The sequence below is a fragment of the Melospiza melodia genome, chromosome 4 (assembly GCF_035770615.1).
Source record: "Melospiza melodia melodia isolate bMelMel2 chromosome 4, bMelMel2.pri, whole genome shotgun sequence".
Classification (NCBI taxonomy): Eukaryota; Metazoa; Chordata; class Aves; order Passeriformes; family Passerellidae; genus Melospiza; species Melospiza melodia.
Window position 1 is genome coordinate 12,721,173 of NC_086197.1, and position 15,844 is coordinate 12,737,016.

At 41.0% G+C, this 15,844-nt stretch overlaps 1 protein-coding gene across 2 annotated transcripts in view; it reads left to right on the plus strand.

The window, feature by feature from the left end:
• The first annotated feature begins 799 nt into the window (after positions 1 to 799).
• Positions 800 to 15,844, plus strand: part of FBLN1 (fibulin 1) — a 63,588-nt gene continuing 48,543 nt past the window's right edge. The window contains exons 1-2 of one of the 2 annotated variants that reach the window (XM_063153941.1): positions 800 to 1,471; positions 13,678 to 13,777. In XM_063153941.1, the coding sequence (XP_063010011.1) occupies positions 1,408 to 1,471; positions 13,678 to 13,777 (164 nt within the window). In that variant the 5' untranslated portion in view covers positions 800 to 1,407. Of the gene's footprint in view, positions 1,472 to 1,768; positions 1,989 to 13,677; positions 13,778 to 15,844 lie in introns of those variants that run through there. The other variant, XM_063153940.1, reaches the window with a different exon arrangement.

Genomic DNA, 15,844 nt, shown 5'->3' on the forward strand with positions numbered 1-15,844 from the left:
AAGGATTTTGGAACCAGGTTCAGAAGGAACAAAAGGAAATGGCCCTTCACACAGTCACTGTTGAGTCCATGAAATCAGTTGCCAAAGGGTATTTTGGATGATAAAGTTTTACAAGAACTCGTGGGGAGACATGATAAATACCTGGAGTAGGAATTCACTGAGGGCTACTAAATACACATTTCCTTGAGTAAATGCTCCAAACTCAAAGGAACTGAAGGCTGGGACAGTAATTGTGACAATTACTGTGTGTTTTTCTTACTCATGCTCTTCTACTACTTTACAACTGTGGCTGAAGACAGGCTGTTGGGATAGTTGGACTCTCGGCCTTATGGTGGTATTTATGTTCTTGTGTTAGAAAAGTGCAAATAACTTGGTGAGGAAGAAAACACACATTCACCTCTTACTGCCTTAAACACTTTTTCCATTTGGACATTTTGAGGAGAGACACTCAAAAGTTGCATTATTGAGTAGTTACACGAGGAACCTTCAAGCAAACACACAATGACTCCCAACTCTTTGTTTGTGTAAAATCGAGGGCAAAGTATACAGGGGTGTTGAACTCTCTGTGTGTTTCCATCTCCATTTGCCTGCAAATATTACCCCTCTCATTATCTGAAAGATCTCAGCAACAGCATTGCCAACTGGGTCCTTTGACCACTATCAGTGTTTGTGTTCCTGTTTAAATAAGATAAGGAGGTTAAAAAAAAAAAAGAAGATGAAGAAGAAGGGAGGGGAGAGAAATCAGAGCTGCCTCATTTGGGTTGAAATTCTCATCCTGACTTGTTAAGAGTAGGGGGAGGGAAGAAGGGATTTTTATTTTCCCCACTGAATTTCATTGAAAGATTCTAGAATCTCTCTCCTCTTAAAAACCATATCTGATTGACAAAAGCTGTGCTGGGGTAAGGACCTAGAAGGGGAGGAGAAGTTGAATATTCCCCCTTTAGACGTTAAACCTCTGCTAGGTGGTTTCTTTTGTTTTATTTTGCTTTGCCTTGCCTTTGTTTGTGGCTTTCCTCTACTTGGAGACGACAGAAGTCGCTGCACTTCTGTTTCACGGGATCAGAGACGGTTCGGGCTGAGGTTCAGGCTGAGGATCTGCCGCTCGCCGAGCTCCGGGGAGTCACAGCGAGGGCGTGTGGGGGCGGCGGGCCATCGGCAGCACCAGGCAGCCTCCGGTGCCTCAGAGCTGCGGCCCCGGCTCTGTCCTGCAGGCTGGATCATTAAGCGGGCAGGCACTGAATTAAATCTTTGTAAAGCCCACCGAGTGGGGGGTTCCTGCGAGCTCCTTCCCAACCGGTCTGGGGCGGCTGGGACAGCAGCAGCAGCAGCAAGCGGGAAGGGAGAAGGGAGAGCGCCCCGGCCGCCTGAGGAGAGCCGAGACCCGCTCGGGGCCAGCGCTGCCCGCCGATGGACGGGGCCCTGCGGCTGCTCCTGCTCCTGGCGCTGCTGCCGCCCTCGCTCCGGGGACAAGGTAAGAGCGGGCAGGGACCCGGGCATGGCTGCGGGGCCATGGGGCCCCTTCTCCCCCGTGTCCCTGCACGTACCGGGCAGGCTTTAAAGCGCCGCTGCCACGTCCAAGTGAGCAGAAAGGCGTGGTGAGCCCCGGCCCCGCCGCTGCCCCCGGGCAGGCTCCGCCGGACGGGACGGGACGGGACGGGCTGGGCTGTGCCGCGGGTGTTGAGCTCTCTGTGGGAGAGGGCGATGGGTTCGCCCCACGGACACCCCCACCCCGCCCGGGATCCGGAGCGGCTCGGTGGATATCGCAGGAATGTCGCGACATGTCGGGGCGGACGCCGCGCGGTGCCCCCGGTCCCCAGCGGGAGCGAAGGGTCCGAAAGCGGCGGCAGCAGCTCTGACCTGCCGGACACAGCTCCAGCCGAAAGCAAGCACGGGAAACCGAGCCAGCAGCTTACTGGGATCCCAGAGGAGAGGCAGGAATAGCCAAGGATGCAGGTTTTTGGAGACAAAACGTGGAGCGTGTGCGAATGGTACCGTGTGATGTGGTTGGTATTGAAAGCATTGGTTGGTTGGTTTTGGGATCTGGATCTGAGCCATGGCTCCTTTTCCGTACTGCACATTTTTATTCCTGATCTCTTAGCGCTGTCTGAAGAGAGGATGTGAACTTATTAAATCGTTGTAGAAGTCTCATGCAAATCTTAATTTGTAGGAGGTGACAAAGAAAGTATTTGTCCTATGGTGATAATGACTTTATCACAGCTCACAGGTAAGTGACTTTATTCCATTAGAGTAACCCCAAGGGGTCCATTGAGGTTTCATTACACTCCGGGCAAGTCCTTGGAAACACATGGTCACTGGCCTAGGCAGACAAAAGCCAGTGAAACAAACAATTTGTTAATATCACAGTGTCTTGAGTCTTGGATTTTCATATAGCAGGGCACTCATCACAGATATCTGTCAAAATACTTGCTCTGATAAAGAATTGTAGAGTTCATTTTAAAGAGGGACAGAACAAGATGGTCAGAAGACCAGCGTTCACCTCCAGAATCAAAATTGCTCCTACTTTGCCTTAGGCAACAGAGAACTTCAGCAAAACTGTGGCTTTGATGTGCCTGTGAGCAGGCATAGTAGTTTTAAGCATCTAACATTATTGTGGAACATGAATAATTTCAGTTTGTAACCTCTGTACATTTAACCTTAGTTACTGGATAACTTTTTAGAAAACTGGGAAGTCATTAGATGTATAAGGTCCGTTTTAAAAAAGTTTTTTTAACACAAAAATTAGCAGTAAAATATGTATCAGGGTTTGATTTCCAGATTAGAATCCATACTCTAATTTGACTGAGAATTCCTATTTCTTAAAACTTAACAGTAACCTGGATAAAAGTAGATTTAAATGTCTGAAAGCAGGTGAGGATCCTTGCTTAGGAGATCAGTATTTAAAAAGTAGACTTCGCTTGGGTGAAATAATTAATGAATATTGAATAATAATCTGTGTTTTAGAGGTAAATGAAGTAATTAATGGTGGAGTAATGTTGTTGAAGTCTTTGGGGCAGAGCCTGTGCTCCCCTGCAGGTCTGGAATGAGAGGCCTTGGAGCAGAGAGGAGCTCCCATGTGCTGTAGTGATACAACTGCCAAGTTACTAGGATAGCGTATTTATGAAATACAGTTTTCTTCTGAATTTGTTGCCATCAGTTTTCTTAATTGCTTTTCCTCATTAATGAATCATCAAATCATCAGTGGCTCTTAAAGTCTTCATTCTGAAGGAGCTGAAGGGACTGCCTTCAGGGAACTGCCCAGTGCACACTAATATAGGATATGTACATCATTGCAAGATTAAGGATGTTAAAACCTTAAAACATTTCATGATACAACTTTTTTTTTTTTTTTTTTTTTTTTTACTGTAAACATTGCATTATTTAATGCCTATCAACTACCATAAAACTAAGAAGATTAATTCCATCACCATGGCCAGTCAGGGTATTAATAGTTCATCCTGCAGCTCTCTCTTTGGCACATCTTGGTACTGCAGGCACAGTTTTAACTCACTAAACATCTGGAAGCATGTCTATTCAGGGGAAGCTTACTGTTGTAATAAAAAAAATGTTCCACTGACTTTGTGGAAGGAGTTTTATTTTAAGATTATGATTTTTACATGTGCTTTTATAACAGTACATTTATAAGGAGTGTATGGGTGGAGGTAGGACACATAAAAGGCTGAATCTGTGCTTTCTTGTGTGTTACCACAGATAAGTCTGCCCAAAAAAATCACATACCACCAGTTCTAAAACATGAGTGGTACCTCTAAACTAGTTTTTAGTTGAGTTTTTAGTTGAGTTTTGTTTTAAGAGGCCATTTTCAGAGGTGACATTTTGTTGCAATCAGGAGAAGAGCAAGATGTTAAAGCTCTTTGTTTTTCATCTGTGTAATTGAAAGCAGACGTGTTAGTGAAATCCAAGAGAAACCCCCATAAACCAGCTTATCAAGTTACTGCAGTATATTTATATTGTTCTGTTAGGTTTCAGGCATTATCTGAGAGTAGGTCAATGCATTTTCAAAAGTTGTAAAATTTGTTGTCCTACTTCAGCCCATTCTACAAGTTTCATATCAACTTTGCATGTGTTTTCAATAAATAGTTGTGTTAAGACCAACTTGTTCTTCAATACTTCTATTCCTATTTTCTGAAATGAAAGATGGGCTTTAGCCCTCTGGGACTTGACTGAAATAATTAACTGGGACCATGAAAGATTTTGAGTTTGGCTTTTTGAGTTATGGATACTTCTAAAGAATAGGTGGTAAAAGGAATTCAGTAAGCAGAGAATCTGGGTTTACTTGATTTGTAAAATATCTGTCGAGAATAAAAGGGAATGAAACAGAGAAGGTCAAGAAAGAGAGAGCTAAAATCCAAATAAAACAACTTCAGGGCACAGGCAAGAATTTCAATGGTAACACAGAGTGGCTTAATAGGAAAGAGATAAATGAATGAAAGCTTTTGTGAAAATGTAGCAGAAAGTCATGGATGACTGTTACACAGGAAGCAAAGAAAATTAATGAAGATAAAAAATAACAAGCAGGTAATTGTAGCCAAAACAGGCAGAAGTTTTGTGAGCACTCTGGAAATGTGAGGCGCTCGTGTTTTTGTGTAATTTGATGGAAGCAGATAGGCCAGGAGTGAGATTTTAGTAGTTAAGTCATCACACAATTCAGTTGGGAGGTTGAATAGCATTGCTCCAAGATAAGATGTAGAAGTGGAAGCAGAAGGTTGAGAAGATTGCAGGGTAAGAAAGAATAGAAAACTTGTCTGCAAAGAAATCCATTAAGGAGTTGTCAGGAGCAAGAGAAAAAACATAGGAAGAAGACACAACAGAAAAAGCCTAAAAAGAAGAGAAAAAGTCAGTACAGATCAGTGAAGAGTTCCAGAAAAACGGCTAGAATTACTGGCCATGATATTTTTTGATAAAAATTAGCTTAAAAATGCTCAGAATGATGTCAAGTAAGTGGAGAAGGAGTAGACAAGGACCTGCTAGGATGATATACTGGGTGATTTACATGACAGAGTGTACAGTGAGGGGGAAATTGTGACAGCCACCTGCATCTTTATCAGACTTGTCCTCTGGTGAGACAGAGGACAGCCCAGAACAAATTGTGTTGAAATTCTTCTCTGATCAACAGGATGCAGCATGTCTTGAGCATCTCCCATGCTTGCACTCTCCTCAGTATACCAACAAATATTTGGCTAAGGCAATTCATTAAGTTTCTTCTGTTCACATTTTAAAGCATGCAACATTTCTATTTCCCTCAGCACTAAGAAGTACTTTGTCTCTGATTTGTACCTATTACAAACTACTTCAGACTTAAAAGTTTTGATAAACTGCCTTTTGAATTTGAAGCATGTGCTGCTGTATCTTAAGAAGCAAATAAATTCCAAGATTTTCAGGGATTTTCATTCATACTCTTTTCAGTTAGTTAAAATACTGTTACATTTTCATTCAAAGAAAGGTGATGCACTTTTGGGTACTGAGTACACAGGTATAGGAAATATCTATAGGAAGTATTGATTTCTGGGTGGTAGTAGCACCACAAATGAACCGTGCTGCACAAGGATGCACTATGTTCCCCAATAAATGGTTTGGTTTTCAGTCTAGTCAAAATCTGGATTGAGACTTTAATCGTAGTAATAAAGAAAGCAATACCAGAAAAAGATCTTTTTTATCAGTACTGAAATGTACAGATGTAGAAATACTTCATATGCTATATTCCAGCTTTTTAGAGTATTTCCAAGGATTTTATGAAGCTTTGGAAGGATTTAATGTGTAAATGCTACTTGCACTACACTCATTGGAAATACTGCCACCTTCCAGCTTTGCTCTGGTCACTGACTAAATTTCAGGTACTGAATACTTTTAATATAAATGCTTAGTAAGAGAATCTGGGAGAGCTAGATGTTGATTTGTGGCTCAGTATAGATAATTGCAGAATGAGGAAAGTCTCATGTAAGAGTTCTGGTAATGTTTTCTCTAAAATGAAACCTTCCTAAAGCATTGCTATATATATATATATATATGCAAAAAAAGGATCTCTATTTTCTTCCTGCTTTGTTAAGTCTGTGGTTCCTTCCTCACTTGAACCCTGACCCATTGTGCTATAAATTTTATCCCATCTGCTTAGTGTTTCCTGACTGTTCTTTAAATATTGCAATACTAGAATATCAGAACCTTTCATCATTGTCCATCATTTTTCATATTCAGCAATAAACATGCTGCCCACAGAGAAGATACATTTTACTTTAGCAGTATATAAAAGCATAGTTATTATTATTAATTTACTAGTCAGATGAAAATACAGAAATCCCAGTGTGAAAATGTTTTTCCTGTAATAATTTTACAGGAATAGCAATAGAAATAGAAATAATTTTATGGCAATAAAAATGCATGAGCATATATGTTCAATATTCTGAGATGTGCTGCTCTGTCATGTTCTCGTATCCTCATTTAAGTAGCTTTATTTTGGATATATACATATACTTGGACTCAAAACTGTTTAAGGTGTACCTAAAGACTGTCATTTTACTGCAGTACATTTGAGGCCATGGCCTTTATATAAATGAACAGGACTAGCAATAGGTTAATTTTAGTATCCTAAGTAAAAATTTCTAATCACACCATTTTTCATTATTTGAAATGAGAAATCAAGAGAAGATTAAAATTTGCTCTTAAATGAGGATACCCTATTTGGCACTTTTCCTGTGAGGTTATTTCATTATTTCCATTATTTTCTTACAGGGGGAAAAGTGAAGGGCAAAGTTTAGCATGCATTTGTCAGGCAGAGCAGTTGCAATTCTTTCTATTATAAGTCTTTTTTTGTATGTCCTTCCATGTCATCATGTCATCTTGTGAATGCACCATCTTTTTTCATGTTCTTGTGAGGATGTAAAGTCTGGGACAGAAACTACACATTCTAAGCTGTTTACACAATGCTGATTCAGTGGACTCCAGGTTTCTCTCAACACTTGCATGTCTTCTAGACATTTTCAGAAAATTCTTTATTCTTTTAGTCTTAATGTCTTTTAGTCTTCAGCCTCCTCATGGAAGCCCAAAAAAGAACCCATCCAGAAGGATGAAAAAATAGGTATTAATTTGTTCCCAGGAAAGGCATCCTCAGGGAGCAGCAGTCTTCAGGTCCACAAAAAGTTGAGTGCTTAAGAGATAGTGACAAAAGAATGAATTGAAATGAGCTTTTGGAGTGAACATTGAGGTAATAAATTATAAAAAAAAATTCAGTTCTTGCTGAATGTATGAGATCTTGGAGCACAGGAGCACATTACCTGGACAAGTTTGGGCATTGCCTGGACAAGTCTGGGAATCAACCTCACTTGATACTGATTTTAAACAACTACAAAGAGCTCTGCCCACAAGTGAATGAATTTTATCAGGTCTCCCTGAAAGTAGTGAGTAAGACAAGATAACCTGCTGAGGCCTTCTAAGATATCATTATCTTTTCTGATATTTTGAGATACATATATATATATGTGTGTATGTATATATATATATATATCTAAGATGCCTTATTCCTGCAATAGATGGAGGTGTCTTTTCTAATTTTTAGTAGCCAGCTGCCTACTTTTAAGAAGATTTTTTTTAGACCCAAAGCATAATAAAACTCTGCTTTCCCCACTAAGGACATAATGGATGTAGCACCATAGCTTTGCCTCTGTCAGGCCTGCCCTCATCACCAGCTATTGCCATGGAAGGTTTTAAGAACTTGTTTTATAAACAGCACACAGATATCTCATAAAATGAGGTTTGGCTGTGTCTGAAAAATCCCCCTAGTTGTGTGATGGCCATTGCTGGTGCTACCAGACTCACATTCCCTATAAATGAGTGTTCCCCAGACCTAAATAATTTCCAGTAAAGTGTTGGCTCTTTTCAAACCAACCACAAAACACACTAACATACCAGGCATTTCCTCTAGGGTGCTGCTGCTTTAGTTACTATGTTAACTGGGTTTCTTCAGTGATTTCAGCTGTCCTGAAATAATCACCCTCAGCTAAGAATCCATCTGAAAGTAAAGGTTCAAACCCTTTAAACATGCTTAGAGAGGATGTAGTATTTTTTAGCTATATGTGAATTGTGAGTGATTGTCTTTCAGCCCATAAAGCTCCAGTATTACCCCTCACACTTGGAGGAGAGGAGCCCAAAGTCACAGATCTCCTCTTTGAGATTTTCTGTTGTACATCTCTCTCTTTCATGGTTTCAGGTCTCCTTCACCCTTTCCCCTGATCTGTGAGCCCATTCCCTAGGTTTACACACAATGAAGATGAGAAAAGCTGTATTTGTCATGTTAGTCTATTGCCAGTTGGACCTTTGAAATCAGCTGGCTTCTCTCTTGTCTAAACATGTCTCCAGGTCTACTCCATACCTTAAGAGGCCAGCCAGAGTGTGTTTGCATTGCCAAAGACAGCATTTCCACAGTTTAATGTAAGAAGAAGGAAAAAAATCAAGAGTACACATCCCAGCTGCCAGCACTGTTGTCCCTGCCACAGAAGCAGCTGAGTTTGTCCACCTGATAACAGCCCAGTGTCACTGCTCAGGAGGAATTAATTTGGTGTAGCAGAGCAGGCCAAGCACACTCTGTTTGCCCTGAATGTTGAGCAAATGGGAGCCTTGGTTAAACAGATATGCAGTTGATGTAATTTTGTGAGAATGCAGATTGGAAGACAAAGAATGTGACTCTGAGTATGATGGCTGGCCAGTCTGTCGTTCTGAGGATCAAATTCTGTGAGCAGATTTGGAGTTTTTTCCAGCTGGCAGTTAGATGGATGAGCATCACTAGTGAGAGGGTTTTCTGGACAGGACAAGAGAGGTTTTATCAGAAAGGTGCTCAGTGACTGCTGAAAGTGGTTTTCTTACTGGAAACCCAAACCAGTATGTGCCTGCTGTGCTCACAAGTTCCAAAAATTCTGCATGACATATTATTACTGAAACATGTTGGATCAGTGCTGAGCTCTCACAGAGTCTATCTGTTGCCTTTATCCTCGTGTGCTGAGAAGTGATGATCATGTTTTGTTTCCTCACATTCCACAGTGCTGAGCCTCTTACAGACTAAATTGAGTGAGAGGCAAGATCTGCACTGCATTTTGCAAACATAATCAATTCATGTGCTTAAAGGATTATAAGCATCTTAATAAGAAGGTGTGATTTTGACCCCTTGACCTGGACTCACTTCCTAATCTATATCAAACTACAGGTTGTGATGTGGGCTGGGAAATCAGGGAGTTTGAGGGTCACATCATTGACTGCCCTGAAGAACAGGCAATCCTGACTGGGCTCAGGTGTCTCTTCAGTTTGGTTTCACCATCAGGTTGATAACTGTTCCACAAATCAGTAATGAACAGCCACCCAATCCTGGAATATATGAAGGCCTTTCCAATAGAGGCAACAGTGGAGAATATCTGCTGTTGAAGATTGTTACCTAAAAAAAATCTCCCTTTTTGATGTAGCTGGAATGCTACTGCTATGAAATTTATCCAGTTCTTTTTACTCCTGCTTTTCATTTGCACAAGAGACAATTCAGGGGCTCTCATTCCAGGAATCATGCTTTTTTTGCATTCTTCAGCTTATCTTTCTTTTGCAAAAAATATTCACTGCAGCAGCTGAATAAGCAATTATTGCATCACAGAAGTCTAAGGTCATGCAGATATCAACCTCATTTCTTGCTTTGAACTCTCCACAAGTTATGGCAATCCTGTTAAAAAATCATTTTCTTAAAACAACATTTTCTTGTGCACATCATGTCTGTGTAAACATAGCTCTGAACCAGCATGTGAATGCATCATGCACACATAATGTTTGAATATTCTTGACCTTAATCATGCCCTGATAGATTTTCTTCATGACATCTTTTGTAAAATTAGAGAAATTTAGTTCCAGCTGTGTTTCTGCTGTCTCCTTCCCAAGACTCATGAAATCTCTCTCACAATTTAACTCCTGAAATCTCTCTCACAATCCAACTCCTGAAATCTCTCTCACAATCCAACATACTCCAGGTGTCCACTAGGACAGGCATCCGTGCTGTTACCACACTAACAGAGCTCAAGTTCTTTTGGATGCCCTGCTGCACATACCTTTGTACAGGAATTGGTGATAAAAGTGGTGATAAAGCTGCACTGGATTTTATCCAAAATAAACCTGGGATTTTCTGAACAAATCAGTAAGCATGAAAAATTACTGTATCTGATGAAAAGGAAGTTAACATGCTCCCCCCTATTAACAGAGCTCTGGTTTCTACTCATATTTTTCTGTCTTGTGATACCAGAAAGTTGAATCAGCATTCCTCAATTTTACAAAATGGATCTGACACTGTTTTCTTGCATGTTACAACTTTGCTGTAGGGTTTCTCCCTCCAAATAAAGAGTCAGTGCTCTGAGGAGCTGCCCACCAGAAACACCAAAAAGGTATGAAATTTTTTGATAAGGAGACAACAGCATGGAACCCCTGCTATAAGATGACAACAAAAGGGCACATTTAATCTGAGCACAGATGATGGCACCAGCATTTCCCATAACAGCATTGTCTTTAGGATGCCTGAGATTTCTCTGGCTGGTTTGCTTGAAGCATGGTGCACTTGGCAAAATTTGCTGAAGGAGCACCAGGTTCAGTGGAGCAGTGCTGTTCTTCCTACTTGATCATTGCAGGTCTGAGGTGTGCCAGGAGCCCACCAGCTGAAGTAAGAGATGTGGTTACAGTCAAGAAAAAAAAAAACAACACATTTTTTTCAGTGAGATTCCTTGAGATGTCATAGTCAGAGTAGTTTCTACCTTCTGCTTCCCACTACCTGGTTCTTTGCCCACCCTGCAATACCAACTCAAAGTTAGGAGAGGCTGCAGAGTGGCCACAGTCCCTCTGTGCTCCTGGTTCCCTGAAGAAGGTGAAAGAAGGCACAAACAGCCTCAGAATTACCTTTTTGCACAAGGATTTCCAACTGGGAGCAACATGACCGTGCACGTGTGTACAGTGGAATCAGCAACAGAACTGCAGCTGGGAGGTGGTAATTCTGTCCTGCTTCTAAACACTTATCAGCAACTCTTAATGCCCAAATGGAATCACTTCCAGTGCAATCAGAGGCTGACACCTGATATGTGAGACTCACGCTTTGAGATTTTGAAAGAGTAGGGATTTCCATTTTCAAACCAAACTGCAAAGCCAAGAGAAAATGTTTTTCACTGTTTAATTGTTACGTTTTAGAAGAGTGGCCTTGAGGGTGGAGTGCTTTATTTTTTACTGGTTGTTTTTCACTTCCCTCTATTCTCAGGAGATGTCTGGCAGGATCTTTAGAGGATATGAATTGTGATGTCACCAAAACAATGGGCCTGGACCACAGAGCTCCTTCCACAAACTCTCCATGATCCCTCTTTGCTTGGATGCACTCCTTCAGAGAAGCTTGCTTAGCTTGGCCTGCTTTAAATGCTTGGGTTATTTGGTTGGAGTAGAGGTGTGCTGCCAGGGCTTGGAGAGAAGAGCTGGTGTCCAGAGCCAGGGATTGTCCTTCTGGGGAGGAACTTGGCTGAAGACTCATTTGCACAAAGCCCTGCAGAAACCTGCAGCCAGCTCTGCATTTCAGTGAAATGTGTATCATTTTTCAACACACTTAAGATTGATTGCAGACAGCAGCAGTAAAAAGGAGGTTATTTGTAGAGCTTTGTATGAAATCTGATGCATATGATGTCTGTCAGCTGGAAGGCCCCAGACAGGGTCCCTGTGCTCAAAGAAGAGCTTAGACACAAATTCATGGATTTCAGGCAGACTTTTATTTACTAGACTAGTTTAATCCAAAGCATTATAAATTGCACTTAGCTTTCAGTCACTGGCATGAATTCTGGACATGCTGAGGGATTCAAGAGAAATATTGCCTTGACTTAGTAATGACAGAATTTTGACCATTATTTTGGGTAAGACTAGAAGAATGACCTGGGTCATAGAATACAGAGCCCTGTTGCAAATCGACACTTAAAAGCAATTCTAAGTATAATGATTTTCTTAATAAAACATGTTTGCTTTACTTGATCCAATAATTTTAATTGTTGTTTACTGTAATAATACTGTAATACTGCAATTTTTGTTGACAGGAACTGTGCCCTTTCACAGGTTTTACTTACCTATGCCTAAAATGGTCTGTTTCTCCTCATTTAGCAGGACTTTGATTCCCCTCATCATCCTCCTAATCTTTCTTTACACATTTTTCATTTTGGTTTCCTAAGCAGGGAAAGCCAGAATCCTGCCAGAAATCCAGAGCTTTGCACCATAGAGTTGATAACTGCCTTAAGAGTACCTACCTCAAAATGACTGATGTATCCTGAAATCTCACTTAACTCTTTCATTTTTGCTTTGAATTATAATCACTAGGAATATAGGTTGTTTCCTGCAAAAAAACCCCCTGAATTACTGAAGGGAATTGACTTCTCCCTGTGTTTTTATCTGCCTTCCCCTTCAAGGAATGTGAATTCCTTGATGATCTCAGAGATCTTTTCCAACCTGAATGATTCTGTGATTCTATAAGAGATTCTGTTTCTGATAAGAGGTTGACCAGCTTGTAGTTTCCCAGATCTTCTCTCTTGTCCCTCTTGAGGTCAGGGAGACGCTTGTTCTCCTTGATCCTTCAGGAATTCCTCTCATTCACCCTGAGCTCCAAAATCATCATTTATAACCTGGTAATGCCATCACCGCTCTCCCTCAGCACTCATGGATGAAACCTGTCAGGGCCCTCAGTCAAAAAACTGAGGAAACAGAGAGAAATCATTGGAAAGCTGTCCCTCTGGATAACCAGATGGTTTTTTACATATTTTTCATATTTGTTACACAAGGAGCTGTTCAGTGTTCAGACCACAAGACAATTAATAGAAAGGTGTGACTCCTGTTTTATTCCAAGTTCTGATACACCTGCTGTGCAGTGAACTTTTGCACTTGGAACACGAAGCAGACCTGTAGTGCTTGTCACTTCATTAACAGTATTCAGTTTTATTAAATTAGAAGCTTGCAAAAATATTCTCTACACAAATAATTGTCTTTGGGGTGGTTCCCCTCAGTTTCAGTGTTGGTATAAGTTGGTAACAGGATTAATTTTTCTTTCATGTGTTAAGTGATCAAAATACCATACACCTTTTTGTTCCTCTCTGCAGTACTTTTGCATTGACATACTTCTGAGTAAAAAATTGAAAACAGACTAACTGGATAATAACCTCAGGAAAAAAAAATAGTTCTGCAAATTTGCTTGTAATTTGTTTCATTTGTTTTTCACATCAGGTATTTGATTTAGCCAGTATTTTTCAGGATTTTAAAATGTTGCTTATTTCTGTTTCTGCTTTTTATAATAAAGGAGTGCAATCCCAAAGATTCTTTTGTTTGGCAGGACTATCTGAACTGGTTTCTCCCCGTGTATCAGTCGCTAAGCTGTGTCTTTGTGTGGAATGTTAGGAGAAAATGCAGTTTGCTTCACCAAGAAAGGAAAACCTGCAGCACTGGGCTTTATTGCAAGGTGCTGACAGGGGCTTGCTTTGGCCATGGATGCTTTTTGTATGGGTGCCCTGTCCTGTCTGTAAGTCAGGGAGGGAAAAACTGCCTTGCTTGTGTTTGGTTGGGTGTTTTTTAACTGGCAAATGCAACACCACTTCTTAAAATTGTATTAAATATATTGTGTTTTTCTCTCTTTCTTCATCTCTGCAGATCTGTCAGTGGAAGAATGCTGTGACAAGGGTGTTGAATGGGCAATCACAAACAGGATATGTGCCTCTCTGCCATTAATATCCGAGTCTAGAGAATGCAGGTACACACTTACATGTTATGTATTAAAACACAGTTACATATTACATATTAAAACACAGTCTATACTCTAATGTGAAACCACAGAAATGGCAGGTATTAAAGCCAACTTACAAGATGAAGCATCCAACTCTTATATCCCAGCTTTTCAACTCCATATGCAGCCTTGGGGAATTCTTCCTGACTGCCTACTTTTCATCCAATCCAGTCCTTTTAATTTTTGGTGTAAGTCTAGCTTAGATTCACCCACCCTGATCCATGTGGTATTTAGTGTCTCTTACTCAGAGGTTTTCCCCGTCAGAGGACACCTCCGAATGGCTGCACTGATGTCACCAAGCTGGTTGTGGATCTGACTGTAGAAAATAGAACCTCTCAGTTAATACACAGATTTCTCAATTCTGCTGTGAATTGTTAGGATTTTTCTATTTGGCAATCTACTAAATGAAATAATGAAAGCAAATGTTAAGATTTTGATTCTACTGCATCTCTTATGTTATTGTGGCATTTGTAGTTTTTATGTCGATATAATTTGCATTATTTTTGCTGCTACATGCACTTGTTACAATTAATTACTGGGGCAAGCAACTGGTAGTTTGAGAGGCAGCTTCACAGAGAAATTTGTGTTCAAAACTTTGCTCCTCCCTACTCAAATGGATTGCAGTGTGATTTAGCCTTGGTAATAATTATAGAAGGGTTGAGTTGATCTTTATTACAGAAAGTGTCTTCCAGGGAAGTCTTTCTGTGCTTTCTGACTTTTGCATTTATACTGGCATCAAAAGCAGCCTCTTACGCAGAAGAATTGACAGATAGGAAATAAATGCCAATTTAGGAAATAGTTGAGGAGTCATAAGAATTACAGACAAAACAGAGGCAGGAAAAACAGGAAACCAAGTTTATTGAACAATCTAGGTCTGAGTATCTTGATGATATAATAATAATTTGATTTATATGACTTGAGATTCTGTTGCAAATAATTTATTCTTTAAAAGATTTTAATTTTGGAGACTTAGTAGGACTTCATAGGAACTGGAGAACAAACTCACTAATGATTCATCTAGCTTGACATGTGCATGACTGAGATGTAGTTAAGAAAGTTATACTTATAAAATAAAAGGCATATATTCTGTGAGAGGTGTGAGCACTTCTTGTTTTGAATCATCTGTTTAGAATAGTAATAACAGTGGTGCTTCAGATTGAGTCCCTCCCTCAAAGGAAGCCCACTGCTAGAGTCTCTTGTGTGAGGAACCAGCTGCTTCATTGAGTTGGAATTGCGTCCCCTAGGCCATTTCCCAACCATTTAAAATACATCCATAGTAATCAAAGAACCGTGGAATGGTTTGGGTTGGAAGGGACCTTAGAGACCATCCAGTTCCAAATCCTTCCGTGGCAGGGACAGCTTTCATTATCCCAGATTGCTCCAAGCCCTGTCCAACCTGGCCTTGGGCACTTCCAGGGATGGGGCAGCCACAGCTGCTCTGGGCACCCTGTGCCAGGGTCTCACCAACCTCACAGCAGAGAATTTCTTCCTGACATCCAATCTAAACCTACTCTCTGTCGTTTTGAAGCCATTCCCCATTTGTCCTGTCACTCCAAGGCCTTGTAAATAGTCTCTCTCCATCTTTTTTCTGGCTTGCTTTAGGAGCCGGAAGGGGCAATTATGTCACCCCAGAGCCTTCTCTTTCCCAACCTGGCCTTGGGCACTGCCAGGGGTAGGCCAGCCTCAGCTTCTCTGGACCCCCTGTGCCACAATCCCACCACCCTCAAGGGGAAAATGTTTTCCACAGAAAGAATTGTTTTCCAGCCCTGTCATTCTCGTATCTGCCACATCACAGGGTGACAGCTCCGGGCTCCAGCACATTTGTAAGGCTCTTCTACCCGAGTCCCTTGTGGTTCCTGAGGGAGCCATCTGTGTCACTGTCACTCACTGAGTGTGCTGTGGCTCACACTACAGCCATACTCACTTTTTTGTCCTACACAAGGTGAGCTAGACCCTGTGTGAAGTTCACAATTTCCAAAGATCCCCTTGTTTGCTCTTACTCCAGCTTTCAGCTGAAACAAGGCTCTGGGCCCA